The following is a 16,786-nucleotide window of genomic DNA, read 5'->3' as shown; positions in this document are numbered from 1 at the left end:
GATGAGATCTTGTATATACTCTTTCACTTCACGGTGTAATGGTTTCGGCACAGACATGTAACTTCTGGTTACTGGGGTCGTGTCTTTTAAATTAATTTTCAACTGCAACGACAGGATACAGCCTATATCAGAGTCATCTTTAGAGAATGCATGACACTCTTCTCTCAGCATCTGTTTTGCTATCGCTATATCTTCAGCACACATGTGTTCCAGGGGAACTGGGGGATCCCAGGACCCCGAGGTGGGTAGTGCAATTTCCTCCCCTGGGCAAATCCTGTTCCTTGGTGGGGAGATAGAATTCACTGTAGACCCCTGGGCGGGTCTCACACTGGCTGGATATACTGTTTTAACGGTTTCAATGTGACCTTAAAGTCTTTGGATCCAGTCTAATTTTGTGTTTTGTAGTATTCATCACCGGCACTGTCACTCGAGCAAACCCACCAATAGGAACTGTAATGACAATCTCACCTTGAACTAGGCCTTCCAGAAGTTCTGAGGAGTCTTTTGGCACTAACAGTCTTTTCTGGACTTTTCTTTGCGGTTCTACCCGGACTCCACACTTCACCCCCACTATTTGGTTTGCAGGGATGATGGTTGGGTGCCAGCTTACCTTGACTTCTTTTAGGTCCATTGTATTCTGTGCTTTCTTTACTCTATGAATCACAGTTTACGCCACGGCGTTGGGTATGTAAAGTGATGTGGCAATTGCATTCACCACCAGCATCCCACGTGTTTCGTGATGACCTCACTGATTACAGTATAACCCAGGATAGGATCCTCTGCCACATTCTGATCACTGGTCATGAGAAAAGGTACCAAAAGCTCAATGGTGTTGCTGTTCTTCGTGGCCCTGAGTTGGAAAGTCACTTCCACCCAGCCTATGAAAGGGATTTCAGTCTGGTTGACAGCTTTGCCGTGGAGTTCCACTGGTCCTAAGAGTTATTTTAGCGACCGAAGGCAGGTATATGGCAAGTAGCGCCTTCTCCATTCTTCATTTAAATGGCTTGTTTGGGCTCCTGTGTCCCACAGTGCTTTTACCAAGAGTCCATCTAGCTGGCACTGTATAAAGCACCTTTCACCAATTAGGCTGATGAGGCTATCTTTACTGACCAAGGAATCCTCCTCCCAGGAGAACATCGTTTGACCTCCGCACTGGCCATTAAGTATCTGATGCCCCTGTCTCTCTTGCTGCTGTTGTAGACAGGAACACACTTGGGGATAGTGCTGATGTAGCCATTTTACTTCATGCGCCGTTCTGGGGTTTGCTGAGATTTGTATTTGCTTCTGGGGCCTCCTCCCCACACTGGTAACCTCCTGTCTTTTAACCCAAATGACAGTGACCATTGGCATTCCTTGGCACAGTGTCCTTCCTCACCACATCTTAGACAGTGGACACACACCGCACTCTGATCTGATGAACAGCACGCTTCACAAGCCAGGTATCTTCTGTTTTGGAATCCTCTACTGGGTCTGAGGGATACAAGTTCTAGCCTGGAACGAATCAAATTTTTCACCTCAATCAACTCAGCTTGCAGTTCTCCTATTACTTCTTCCCAGTCAGCGCTGGCAGTCCTCTGTTTTGTTGGTGCTTTAAGGTTCCTTCTCGGAGGTGGCACTGGAGGCTCTCCATGATTATCTTCAGACTGGCCATCGGGGATCTCCAACTTCAGCTGACTCATTTTGGTGATTTTAGGAGCAGAGCCTTTCTTCAACTTTTGTTCGCTCTCTCACTCCAAACTAGCTGCCTCATTCACTTTTTCAATTAGGACTTCGTCCAGAATGCCAGGATCTTCTAGGTACTGTTTCAGCCGCAACTTGATATCTTTGCTGATTAACTCCGTTCCCAATGATCTCAAGAACTTCTTCTGGACTAGTCCAGCATCAAACCTCTCCTCCACGTCTACATCTCTGGATGCAAACAACAGTCTATCCTTCAGTTCAATTGCTCTGAACAAAAAACTTTGAGTTGATTCATTATTTTTCTGAGAGAGGTTAATGAGTCGGTGGAACAATTCTGAAGTACTCTTTTCTTTATAGTGCCCTTTTAAAATCATCTTCAGCTATTGCAAGGTCAATTGACTCTTCATTTTTAGCATACTACGGAGGTTCAATCCTGGGCTGATTACTTTCACCACCCCCTCAACGATCTCATCTGGCTGGTAGCCTTTCTGTAAGCCTGCATCAATCTGGTGCAACAAGTTCATATAAGACAGTTTCTCTTTCTGTTCACACTGTCCAATCTGTCCCAGGTTCTTGAATTATTTTCTTATGGTGATTTGTGGTGTTAGAGAGGACTGTCTTCCTGACTTATCTATCCCGAGCAGGTTAAATGTTCTCTCTGAGTCTGTCACCCGTTCAGAGGTTTTGGTCGATTCCTGCAGGGCTGTTGTTAGGGCTTTGAGTTGTTCTTTCAATTCCTGTAGTTCAGTCTGCGGAAGGAGATTCCCGCTTTTGGTAATTGGTGCTGCCCCTCCATCCTCCAACTTCAACCTGGTTAGAAACTGTGATAGCTCCTGGAGGAACGTCCCCATGATATCTTCAGCTTCTTTCTCCCCCAACTCATCCATTTTTGCATTAATGGCAGCTAACAGTTGTCTGCAGTTGTGAGCTTTAGAAATCTGTTCTTCAGACATCATTATATGTTCTGCTACTGTTCTCATTTCTTCACAGGTTAACTGAAGAAGCAGCTCACTAATTCTCTCCATTTGTATTTCCACATCTATTGCTACTAGTGAGTTTTCTTTATGGCTGGTCTCCTTTATCTGGTGCAGCAGAGTTGAGTTAAGGTGCTGTGCTGCTGTGTTTTTCCAGACAGTTTACTCTTCTCCCTCTGCATGCTAATTCCTGCTCAGGACTCCCAGTATGGGCCACCAATGTTACATGCACGCCACTAGATTCAGATAGGGGCGAGACAGGTTACATTAATTCTTTGGAATTCTGGGGGAAGCGTTACTCAGGGCGACCATAGACCATATGCTGCAGCTTCTCTCAGGCACAAACACGTAGGTCGTTTCACTTGCTAACCAGACACACTTTACAATAGTCCTCATAAATGGTAGAACAGTAGCATTTAATAAAAAGCCGCACAGCCAGTTCAAGTTAAGTCTTATGAGCAGCAGGCTCCAGTGACAAACAGTACACTTTCCTTAGCAGCACAGCAGATCACAGTCTTCCCAGTAGTACAGGACAGCACAGTTCTAATGCAAAGGCACATTAATGAACTCAGCATTCTTTACAGCACAGTGAGATGGAGGAGGGGGGGATGGTTTGCTGAGGGAGGTGATCCCTGTGACACCATTTCTTCCAGTCCTTATCTTTATGCCTAACAATACTCTGCACTGCTAGTTCAGGAACTCTACCTGACCTGTGCTTAGCTTCACTCCTGACTTGAATCCTTTTCACTTGCAGGGGCGCTTCTGTGAGATACAGAACACACACACACACCACCTTTCTCTTTGACTCCAGCCAGACAGTAAACAACCTCCCCACAATCCCCCTGGGGCTCTGATAAAATGCTCCCATTCTCCTGTGACTGTGTTAACCCCTCTAGGTGATGGATTCTTCTGGAGCACAACACTTCCTGTCTCCTGTGCTTGTGTTACTTCTAATAGTTGCTGAATGCTTTTTAAAGCAACAGCACTACTTCTGCATGTCATACATGGCCGAAATTTTTGATGGTCTACCCGACTGTGGTTTGGTTTTTACAGAGCCCCTAATTTTCCATTTGTTATTCACAGTTTGAACGCGGTCTGACTGGCATTATCAATTCCTTGAATATCTTGTTATATTTCTTTCCTGTGTTATACAGTTCAACTACCTTTTCCCGTAGATCCGTTGACAATTCTTTTGTTTTCCCCATGACTCACAATCCAGAAACGTCAGTGGCTGGATGAAAGATGCAAGAGTCTTTATGGATCCCAGAAACCCACTCAGCTTTTATGCACACACACTGATTACAAGCAAACAGGTCACAGGTGAGGATTTTACCTTTAGTAGCCATTCAAACCCATTTGTGTCAAATTCTGTGCATGTTATCAGGCCAAAAATCACCAGGGTATGTGAACTTTTGATCAGGGTCATTTGGATGTTTTTGGTTGTCATTAAGATTGAAAAAGAGAAAACACAGTAGTTTGACAATAAATGGCTTCACCCAACCAATAACCATGAGTGGAGAAAAAGTTTATTTGTTATAATTCATATTCTCTGAAACAAGGCCAAGAAAGAAAAAATTCTGCCTGGGTATGTAAACTTTTGAGCACAACTGTATTTTCTTGTACACAGTGAACAGTCCTATAATAGTTTAATTGTGGATTTTTTTTTTTTAAACTGTGTGAAAACTCTACCTATGTTTAATCAAGATTGGCAGTACCAATACCTCCACGCACTTGGTTGGCATCTCAGCAGGTTTATCAAAAATCATAAATCTGTACCATCCGGATGTGAGAGAATGGTCACATATCAGGTCATGAATAGCAGATTGCTGGAGTCTGCTGGAATCAAAGGCCAGACTTCTGTAGGGGTTCTGAAGGATCTTATGTCCCGTGGGTGAACACTCTGGAGCTGTAGGGACATATGAACCAATGTTATTGTATACAGACTGGATTATGCATATTGTCTATAAAAAAGAAGAAATAAAGCAAACTGGTCATTACTTTGCAGTCATTTTGTTCCTAAAAAAAAATACATTTTTGCAGTCAACTTTAGGCTTTTTTTCCTGCAAATCCATGGAGCGCCACCTCTGTTCCCTTTGTGCCTTAAACAAGATGCGATGTATGTTTTTGCTTGCTGAAGGTCCCCATGACTGCCTTTTTAGTCCTCCTGGGAAGTGCAGCCTCAGGCTCTGCTTCATAAGGGAACTTCAGACATGCTACATACTGCAATACAGTAACATTGCAGTATGTAGTAGGAACAATTCAAACTATTGCAGGTTCAAGTCCCCTGAGAGGACTAAAAAATAAAGCAAAAAGAGAAATTAAAAAAATAAGAAATTTAAAAATATGGAAGTTTAGTTAACCCCCTTTTCCCCATCTAAAAATGAAAAAAAAAAATAAAAGTTCTAAAAAAAAAAGACATTTTTGGTATTGTTGTATCCATAAAAGTCCAATAAATCAATATATAAAACTATTTAAACTGTACATTAAACTTTGAAAAGAAAAATAAATTAAGACTCCAAAATTGCAATTTTTTCAGTTGTTACATTTCCCCCAAAAGTGCAACAAAAAAGCTATTAAAGCATGATTTTATTTTTTTTTAAATCAAAATTGGTATAAATAAAAACTAAAATCCTGAAAAAAAAAACCTGCCATCACACAGCATCAGCAGAGAAATAAAAAAAGAAACATTTTTTTTTTTTTAGATAAAATAATAGAAATAATAATAATAATAGAGTTCAGACTTCTATTCTGGAGAATCATATTTTTCAGTCATTTTTAAAACACAATGAATGCCCTAAAAATTATTTTACTCCACATGGAATTTTTTTTCCCCATTTTTCAGTATGCGTTTTAAAAGAACAGGAAGAAAAAAAAAATTATGGCAAAAAAATTAAATAAATAAATTCGTCAGGACTTTAAAGGGTTATTGCAAAATATGGAAATAGGAGAAGGTCTTGTACACAAAAGAGAATCCCTTTAATTGTTCAGGTTGCATCTTATGTATGCTGTGATTTGCTTGCAGCTTCTACTTAGAGATTATTTCCTAGGACAAACATAGGACGGTCATTTTCAAACAAGTCAACTTGTGGAGTGTGGGAGGAAACCTTACAGGCGAGCCTGGAGCGACCAGCACAAGCCCAGGGCAGAACACGCTGAGCACATGCAGATGGGGCCATGACTGTACCTCGGTTATCATACGGTTCACTATCCAGGGTCAACTGTAATTATTTTTGTTACTTTTTTCAAACTCTTTGATAAATACGTAACTGGAAACACATGGAGGAGACATCTGGACGGGGGTCCAAATCCCATATATAACGTCCTGTACGGGGATTGTGCAGTCACCTTGCAGAATAACAATGGCAGATAACATTGCATCTGGTAACAATAATCTGCTGCAAATTGGAAACAGTTCCCATGATATCTGTCTAACTGCAGCAAGAATGTTAATGTTTCATACAAGAAAGGCACCAAACATCTTAAATGTGAAAAATATATATCAAATACCAATGTACGAGAAAAAGGTATGAATTTTATTAGATTCACCAAACAGACACCATAGGTAAAAACATGATTAAAAAATACAAAAATCCCCTAGAAAAAAACACATGTATATCATAATAAATACAATGTATATAATATCATAAATATGGGTGGACACATACAAATCATATCCCTGAGGAAGCCATGGTAGGATGGCATAACGGGAAGGGTTAAAAATCTTTTTGGCCTCTTCCCTCTGTGTTGGCACCAGTGGTCTGTATAAGGGTATGTTCGCACGATATGGATTTGAAGTGTGTTTTTCTCTCTCCCTGGCAGAAAAAACGCATGCGGATTTTACATTTTGACTCGGTTTTTACATGCAATTTCTGAAGTGTTTTTTGAAGCATTTTTGTACATCAATGAATGCTTTTTGGAGATAAATAAAGTTATTTGGTGGGACATTGCTTAAACCCTTGGATTGCCATCAGAACTGGGGTGAGTATATTGGTTTACTTAAATGATTAAAGAATGTGTCTGCTGTAATTCAAATAAAGTGTTTACAAGAGTTTTCACTGTGTCTGTGTGTTTATTTAACTCTTTACTTTAAATAAGTTTGGTCATGAAAAGGTCTGATTGACACCTTGTCATCACCACACAAAAGAGCTAGGTGTCAGCAATACCTATTCACCCAGTGTTCATTAGCATTTCTATTCATGTAATTTATGCGGCTACTGTGAGCTGTTATTATAAGCCTGGGAAGGTGCCATTAGGCAAACATATTCCCTGGCCATAATTAACATCTCACAGATGGTTTGTTAGCCGCTAAGTCCCCCCGATCAGCACTCAGCAGCGCTTTGGACACAATGTATTTATGTTGCATCCAAAACACAGTGTTCTAATGCCGCACTTTTGTTGTTGGTACATGTTAATCCACCGCATACAATGACACTTAAATTGGTCAAAATCTGTAGTGCAGACTGGCATTTCCGCTACAGAAAATGACACGCTGCAGGTGAGTTTGGGTACGTGGCCACGGTCAGGAGCCGCTGCAGGTTTCACGCTGCGCGTATATACAGTGTCAGACACACAGCGTCCAGATGTTACAGCATAGTGGATGGGATTTCTAGAAATCCCATGTCCACTATGCGTGCATCAGAGGCTGCGCATCACCCGTGGACCCTGACATGCGGCGCGTCTTTCAAGGCCGCAGCATGTCAAATTCTCTTGCAGAGTCGCTAGTCTCCGCAACAGAAATTTGACCACTAGAAAGTATTGAATGCAATAAATCCACACGGTTCAGTGAACACATGTGGATTTACTTGCATTCAATAGAATGCAATGTTTTGGACGCAGAAAAAGTTTGCGTCCAAAGTGCTGCTACATCTGAATTATGGGCACAGAGCCTAAAATTAAAAAAAAAAAATGGCGTGGGCTCCCGTGTTATTTTTATAACCAGCAGAGGGAAAGCCGACCACTGGGGGCTCAGATTAGTAGCCGGGGATGGGACCATTAGCCAACAATGTTCCCTGGCTATTAATATCAGCCCACAGCTGTTTGTTTAGCCTTTACTAGCTAGATTACAGGGGGACCCCGAAAAAAATTGATGTGGGGTCCCCCTATAAAATCTAACCAGCAAAGGCTAAACTAGACAGCTGCAGGCTGACATTAATAGCCAGGGAAGGGGCCATGGATACTAGCCCCCTCCACGGCTAATAATATCACCCCTCAGCAGTCCCCGAAATGGCGCATCCATAAGATGCACCAAATCTGCCACTTAGCCTCGCTCTTCCCACTGCCCTGTTGCGGTGGCGAGCGAGAGTGGGGTAATTGGGCTGGGGTTCACGTCAGTCTTGTATTGGCGGCTGACGTGAAGCCCAGGTTAGTAATGGAGGCCCGATTACTAATCGCGTAGTAAAGTGGTCGGCGCTTTTTCAATAAAAGACACGGCCAGAATAAAGTATTTTAATGAAATAAAACACACATGGTTCAACAATTTTTTATTACATGCCTCCGCAAAGCCCTCAATTTCCTGAAAAAAATTTAAAAAAACAAACAACCATATTCCTCACCTGTCTGCCATCAACAACGCAGACCACACTTACGCCAAGTGTCCCGCGGCAATCTGGGTCACTTCTACAGCAGTGACATCAGCCATCACTGATGTCACTGCTGTGGAAGACAGCAATGTACACTGACAGGGGTGTAAAATCACCCGCTGTCAGTGTACATTGCTGCAGGAGGTGACTGGGGTTCATCAGCTGAAGATCAGCTGATCAGCCCCGGTGAACTTAACACCCTGGGAACATTCTTGCGAATGTTCCCATGGTGAGCATCAGCTGATCAGTCACGAGACCGATCAGATGATTACCAGTGTCAGCAATCAGCTGATGGTCATAGAATCATAGAATCATAGAATCATAGAATGGTAGAGTTGGAGGGGACCTCCTGGGTCATCTGGTCCAACCCCCTGCTCAAAGCAGGATTCACTAAATCATCTCAGACAGATGTCTGTCCAGCCTCTGTTTGAAGACGTCCATTGAAGGGGAACTCACCACCTCTCGTGGCAGCCTGTTCCACTCATTAATCACCCTAACTGTCAAAAAGTTTTTTTCTAATATCTAATCTGTGTCTCCTCCCATTTAGTTTCATCCCATTGCTTCTAGTCTTTCCTTGTGCAAATGAGAATAAAGATGATCCTTCTACAATGTGACAGCCCTTGACATATTTGTAGACAGCTATTAAGTCTCCTCTCAGTCTTTTTTGCAAGCTAAACATTCCCAAATCCTGCAACCGTTCCTCATAGGACATGGTTTGCAGACCAGTCACCATTCTGGTCGCTCTTCTCTGAACTTGCTCCAGTTTGTCTATGTCTTTTTTAAAATGTGGTGCCCAAAACTGTACACAGTATTCCAGATGAGGTCTGACCAAAGAGGAGTAAAGACCGATAATGACTTCACGTGATCTAGACTGTATGCTTCTGTTAATACATCCCACAATTGTATTTGCCTTTTTTGCTGCTGCATCACACTGTTGACTCATGTTCAGTCTATGATCTATTAGTATACCTAAGTCTTTTTCACATGTACTGTTGCTTAGCTCTATTCCTCCAATTCTGTATATGCTTTTTTCATTTTTATTGCCCAGATGTAGTACTTTGCATTTTTCCCTGTTAAAAACCATTTTGTTGGTTGCTGCCCACTGCTCCAGTTTATTTAGGTCTTTTTGAATCCTCTCTCTCTCTTCTCTAGTATTAGCTATCCCTCCTAGCTTTGTGTCATCAGCAAATTTAATCAGTTTACCCTCAATTCCTTCATCTAAATCATTGATAAAGATGTTGAACAATACAGGTCCCAGGACGGAGCCCTGTGGTACCCCACTTGAGACATTCATCCAGCTGGATGTGAAGCCATTTACAACCACCCTTTGAGTCCGATCACTAAGCCAGTTATGAATCCACCTAACAGTTGCCTGGTCCATTGCATACTTGGTCATTTTTTCAATAAGGATGGTGTGAGATACTTTGTCAAATGCTTTGCTGAAGTCAAGATATACTATATCTACAGTATTTCCCTGATCCACCCAGTCAGTGATTCTGTCATAGAAGGAAATTAAGTTAGTCTGACATGACTTGTTAGTTACAAACCCATGCTGACTCTGGTTAATCACTTCATTCTTATCCATGTACTTACATACATGTTGTTTAATAATTTGTTCAAAGATCTTTCCTGGTATAGAAGTCAGACTCACCGGCCTATAGTTCCCTGGGTCCACCTTCTTCCCCTTTTTGAAGATAGGAACAACATTTGCTCTTCTCCAGTCTTCTGGGACTTCTCCTGTTCTCCAAGAATTTTCAAAGATTATGGAGAGTGGTTCTAAAATTTCTTCTACGATCTCCTTCAGTACTCTGGGGTGTAATTCATCTGGACCTGGAGACTTGAACTCATTTATGTTAGCTAAATATTCCCTCACAATCTCTCTGTTTACAGATAACTTGGATTCTTCTATTCCTTTTAAAGGACAGTGAAGATCAGTTGATGTTACATTTTCTTTCTGAGAGAAAACAGATGCAAAATAGGAATTAAAAAGTTCGGCCTTCTCAACATCCTCTCTTACCATTTCTCCATTTTCATCCTGTAAAAATCCTATAGCATCTTTGACTTTTCTTTTACTTTTGACATACCCCCAAAATCCTTTTTTATTGCTTTTGACATCTCTTGCAAGCCTTAATTCATTGTCAGCTTTAGCTAACCTGATACGTGCCCTGCAGGATCTGCAGATTGCATTATAATCTTGTTTAGATATGCCTCCCTCTTTCCATTTGATAAACATTTCTTTCTTTCTTTTTAGCATGTGTTTAAGTTCTGTGTTCATCCATCCTGGTTTCCTTAAATGCTTCCCATTCTTCCTACTTTTCGGGATTGTTAACGATTGTGCTTTGAGAATCTCATTTTTAAAAATTTCCCATCCTTCCTGGACATTTTTGTCCTTAAGGACATCCAGCCATTGGATCCCTCCTATTCTCTTTCTGAGTCTCTTAAAATCTGCCTTTCTAAAATCTAACCTTGAAGTTTGAGTCTTCAGGTCTTCCTCCTCTAGTTATCCAAAATTCTATAATAGCATGATCGCTGCCTCCTAGGGTCCCAGCCACCTTTACCTCCTCAACCATTTCCTCCCTGTTTATAAGGATTAGATCCAAAGTAGCAGATCCCCTTGTTTTCTCCCCTACCTTTTGGAAGATAAAGTTGTCAGCAAGAGAGGATAAGAATTTGCTTGACCTGTTAGTTTTACTTGAGAGAGATTCCCAACAAATGTCTGGATAGTTGAAATCTCCCATGACCACTACGTCATATTTTTTGGAGAACTTGGTCATTTGATACTTAAAGAGTTCATCCATATCTTCAGCTTGCCCAGGTGGCCTGTAGTAAATGCCTACAATGGTGTCCTTTCCGTTGTTCTCTCCTTGTATTCTTACCCAAAGAGTTTCCACAGAACTCCCAGTCTCTGAAGCTTCAATCTCTGTGCAGATATTCGCTTTTCTAACATACAATGCAACACCTCCTCCTCGTTTATCAAGTCTGTTTCTTGCAAATAAGTTGTATCCTTTTAGCCTTTTATTCCAATCATGTGTATCGTCCCACCAAGTTTCAGTGATTCCAATGACATCATATTTCTTTTCCTGCATTAGTAGTTCCAATTCTCCTTGTTTGTTGCCCATGCTTTGTGCATTTGTATAAAAACATTTTAGTTTGTGATTGGTTTCTCTTCCTCCCATATTTTTATTATTTAAATTGTTTTGTCTTTGTTCTTCCATTCCACTTCCAGTAGCAGAGATCTCAATAGTATTTGTCAGCTGTTTGCCGGCGTCTGAGTGTCTGAGCAAAGGGTCTGAATACTTATGACCATGTGATATTTCAGCTTTTCTTTTTTAATAAATTTGCAAAAATTTCTACATTTCTGTTTTTTTTCAGTCATGATGGGGTGCAGAGTGTACTTCAATGAGAAAAAAAATGAACTTTTTAGAATTTACCAAATGGCTGCAATGTAACAAAGAGTGAAAAATTTAATGGGGTCTGAATACTTTCCGTACCCACTGTAGGTGACATGTGGCCACATTGTACATGATGGAAATGTGGCTGCACTTTATATAAGGTACATGTTTCTGCTCTGTATATGAGGGACATATAACTGCATTGTATATGGCCTGATGTGACTGCACTGAATATCGCAGATACAGTTATATGAAAAAGTTTGGGCACCCCTATTAATCTTAAGCTTAATGTTTTATAAAAATTGGTGTTTTTGCAACAGCTATTTCAGTTTGATATATGTAATAACTGTTGGACACAGTAATGTTTCTGCCTTGAAATGAGGTTTATTGTACTAACAGAAAATGCAATCTGCATTCAAACAAAGTTTGACAGGTGCATAAGTATGGGCACCCTTATCATTTTCTTGTTTTAAATACTCCTACCTACTTTTTACTGACTTACTAAAGCACTTTTTTTGGTTTTGTAACCTCATTGAGCTTTGAACTTCAAAGCCAGGTGTATGCAATCATGAGAAAAGCTACTTAAAGTGGCCACTTGCAAGTTGTTCTCCTGTTTGAATCTCCTCTGAAGAGTGGCATTATGGGCTCCTCAAAACAACTGTCAAATGATCTGAAAACAAAGATTATTCAACATAGTTGTTCAGGGGAAGGATACAAAAAGCTGTCTCAGAGATTTAACCTGTCAGTTTCCACTGTGAGGAACATAGTAAGGAAATCGAAGAACACAGGGACAGTTCTTGTTAAGGCCAGAAGTGGCAGGCCAAGAAAAACATCAGAAAGGCAGAGAAGAAGAATGGTGAGATCAGTCAAGGACAATCCTCAGACCACCTCCAGAGAGCTGCAGCATCAACTTGTTGCAGATAGTGTCACTGTGCATCGGTCAACTATACAACGCACTTTGCACAAGGAGAAGCTGTATGGGAGAGTGATGCGAAAGAAGCCGTTTCTGCAAGCACGCCACAAACAGAGTCGGCTGAGGTATGCAAAAGCACATTTGGAGAAGCCAATTTCTTTTTGGAAGAAGGTCCTGTGGACTGATGAAACCAAGATTGAGTTGTTTGGTCATACAAAAAGGCGTTATGCATGGCAGCAAAAAAACACAGCATTCCAAGAAAAACACTTGCTACCCACAGTAAAATTTGGTGGAGGTTCCATCATGCTTTGGGGCTGTGTGGCCAATGCCGGCACCGGGAATCTTGTTAAAGTTGAGGGACGCATGGATTCCACTCAGTATCAGCAGATTCTTGACAATAATGATCAAGAATCAGTGATAAAGTTGAAGTTACGCAGGGGATGGATCTTTCAGCAAGACAATGATCCAAAACACCGCTCCAAATCTACTCAGGCATTCATGCAGAGGAACAACTACAATGTTCTGGAATGGCCATCCCAGTCCCCAGACCTGAATATCATTGAACATCTGTGGGATCATTTGAAGAGGGCTGTCCACGCTCGGCGACCATCAAACTTAACTGAACTGGAATTGTTTTGTAAAGAGGAATGGTCAAAAATACCTTCATCCAGGATCCAGGAACTCATTAAAAGCTACAGGAAGCGACTAGAGGCTGTTATTTTTGCAAAAGGAGGATCTACTAAATATTAATGTCACTTTTCTGGTGAGGTGCCCATACTTATGCACCTGTCAAATTTTGTTTGAATGCAGATTGCACATTTTCTGTTAGTACAATAAACCTCATTTCAAGGCAGAAACATTACTGTGTCCAACAGTTATTACATATATCAAACTGAAATAGCTGTTGCAAAAACACCAATTTTTATAAAACAATAAGCTTAAGATTAATAGGGGTGCCCAAACTTTTTCATATAACTGCATATCGCTGCACTATGTATCGAGGACATGTGGCTGCACCGTATACAAGTATCATGTGTGAAGTCATTTTGCACAGGGATGTATTGCTTAACAGCTTTAACTTTTTAAATGGATTTATAAAGCATTGATTCTTAGCAAGCAGTTTAGCTCAAATAATCCAAAACTTTACCAAGCGCCAAGTTCAGAGGGGGGAAAAGAGCTTGGAAACTTTTGAATCACCTTTTCTCTAATCTTTCCTGCGGTAATGTTCACATCAGATTCTCAGATTTTATCATATTGTTTTTGACATATAGCAGTGTTGTATGCTTCCCTGTTTACCGTGTTAAAATGACGGACAGTAAGACAGAACCACACAGATCACGTTGTATATAGATGATATTTGGTTGCACTGTATATAGGTGATGAGGCTGCACTGTATATGAGGAGTCAGCGAGTCTGAACAGTGATATCAGTTAGAAAAGTCAAAATGCATTTATGAACTTAGCGTAATTGACACACAGGGCAAGCGCTTTAATTTTCCCATCTTTGATCTAGTCTGCCCTTGGATCACGTCTGATAACAGTATACTATAGAATTGCATTGTTCTCACATACAAGCATTATTTTATGGTGTGTATTATTTCCACCAGATTTCCATAATGCAATAAATCATCTCCACATGTGGCTCTGAAGTCACTGGTAGATGCAGATTTGTGCCTATACAAACCAAGGTGTCATACCATGACTGACTACAAGATGCACTAAGCACATAGATAGCCACATCACTGGTAGATGAAAGAAGACTAAGTTGCATTTACACAGAAAGATTATTGTGAACGAATGCTCTTAAAAAAGCTTGTTTCACGATGATCATGCAGCTTAAACAGGATGTCAATCAACCCAATGAACAATCAAAACGAATTATGTTTTATCTAAGAACCATATCGCCTGCAACAGACATCTGACTAAGAACCATATCACCTGCAACTGACACCAGACTAAACACCATATCACCTGCAACTGACATCTGACTAAGAACCATATCACCTGCAACTGACACCAGACTAAACACCATATTACCTGCAACTGACACCAGACTAAGAACCATATTACCTGCAACTGACACCAGACTAAGCACCATATCACCTGCAACTGACACCAGACTAAACACCATATTACCTGCAACTGACATCCGACTAAGAACCATATCACCTGCAACTGACACCAGACTAAGCACCATATCACAGGCAACTGAAACCAGACTAAGCACCATATCACCTGCAACTGACACCAGACTAAGCACCACATCACCTGCAACTGAAACCAGACTAAGAACCATATCACCTGCAACTGACACAAGACTAAGCACAATATCACCTGCAACTGACACCAGACTAAGAACCATATCACCTGCAACTGAAACCAGGCTAAGCAACATATCACCTGCAACTAAAACCAGACTAAGCACCATATCACCTGCAACTGACACCAGACTAAGCACCATATCACCTGCAACTAACACCAGACTAAGAACCATATCACCTGCAACTGAAACCAGACTAAGCACCATATCACCTGCAACTGCCACCAGACTAAGAACAATATCACTTGCAACTGACATCAGACTAAGAACCATATCACCTTCAACTGCCACCAGACTAAGAACAATATCACCTGCAACTGACATCAGACTAAGCACAATATCACCTGCAACTGACACCAGACTAAGCACCATATCACCTGAAACTGACACCAGACTAATTACCATATCACCTGCAACTGAAACCAGACTAAGCACCATATCACCTGAAACTGACATCTGACTAAGCACCATATCACCTGCAACTGAAACCAGACTAAGCACCATATCACCTGCAACTAACATCTGACTAAGCACCATATCACCTGCAACTGACACTTGACTAAGCACCACATCACCTACAACTGACACCAGACTAAGAACCATATCACCTGCAACTGACATCAGACTAAGAACCATATCACCTGCAACTGACACCAGACTAAACACCATATCACCTGCAACTGACACCAGACTAAGCACCACATCACCTGCAGCTGACACCAGACTAAGCACCACATCACCTGCAACTGACACCAGACTAAACACCATATCTCCTGCAACTGACAGCAGACTAAGCACGACATCACCTGCAACTGACTCCAGACTAAGCGCCACATCACCTGCAACTGACACCAGACTAAGCACAATATCACCTGCAACTGACATCAGACTAAGAACCACATCACCTTCAACTGCCACCAGACTAAGAACAATATCACCTGCAACTGACATCAGACTAAGCACCACATCACCTGCAACTGACACCAGACTAAACACCATATCTCCTGCAACTGACAGCAGACTAAGCACGACATCACCTGCAACTGACTCCAGACTAAGCGCCACATCACCTGCAACTGACACCAGACTAAGAACCATATCACATGCAATTGAAATCAGACTAAGCACCATTTCACCTGCAACTGACACCAGACTAAGAACCATATCACCTGCAACTGACATCAGACTAAGAACCATATCACCTGCAACTGATACCAGACTAAGCACCATATCACCTGCAACTGACACCAGACTAAGCACCACATCACCTGCAACTGACACCAGACTAAGCACCATATCACCTGCAACTGAAACCAGACAAAGCACCATATCACCTGCAACTGCCACCAGACTAAGAACAATATCACCTGCAACTGACATCAGACTAAGAACCATATCACCTTCAACTGCCACCAGACTAAGAACAATATCACCTGCAACTGACATCAGACTAAGCACCATATCACCTGCAACTGACACCAGACTAAGCACCATATCACCTGAAACTGACACCAGACTAATTACCATATCACCTGCAACTGAAACCAGACTAAGCACCACATCACCTACAACTGACATCAGACTAAGAACTATATCACCTGCAATTGACACCAGACTAAACACCATATCACCTGCAACTGACACCAGACTAAGCACAATATCACCTGCAACTGACACCAGACTAAGAACCATATCACCTGCAACTGAATCCAGACTAAGCACCATATCACCTGCAACTGACACCAGACTAAGCACCATATCACCTGCAAATGACACCAGACTAAGAACCATATCACCTGCAACTGAAACCAGACTAAGCACCATATCACCTGCAACTGACACCAGACTAAGAACCATATCACCTGCAACTGACATCAGACTAAGAACCATATCACCTGCAACTGACACCAGACTAAGCACCATATCACC

General features: G+C 41.5%; 1 protein-coding gene across 1 annotated transcript in view; it reads right to left on the bottom strand.

Annotated features, from left to right (window-relative positions):
• The window catches only part of VWDE (von Willebrand factor D and EGF domains), a 231,100-nt gene that overhangs the window by 135,925 nt on the left and 78,389 nt on the right, over positions 1–16,786 (bottom strand). Inside the window, exon 2 of the mRNA XM_073677285.1 lies at positions 4,376–4,560. Within this exon, the coding sequence (XP_073533386.1) occupies positions 4,376–4,560 (185 nt within the window). The remainder of the gene's footprint in view (positions 1–4,375; positions 4,561–16,786) is intronic.

This window comes from Phyllobates terribilis, unplaced genomic scaffold, assembly GCF_046119375.1.
Source record: "Phyllobates terribilis strain yellow unplaced genomic scaffold, ASM4611937v1 Scaffold_4__5_contigs__length_816908805, whole genome shotgun sequence".
Lineage (NCBI taxonomy): Eukaryota > Metazoa > Chordata > Amphibia > Anura > Dendrobatidae > Phyllobates > Phyllobates terribilis.
The sequence above is the reverse complement of the archived record's forward strand: the minus strand, read 5'-3'. Positions and strand labels throughout refer to the sequence as shown.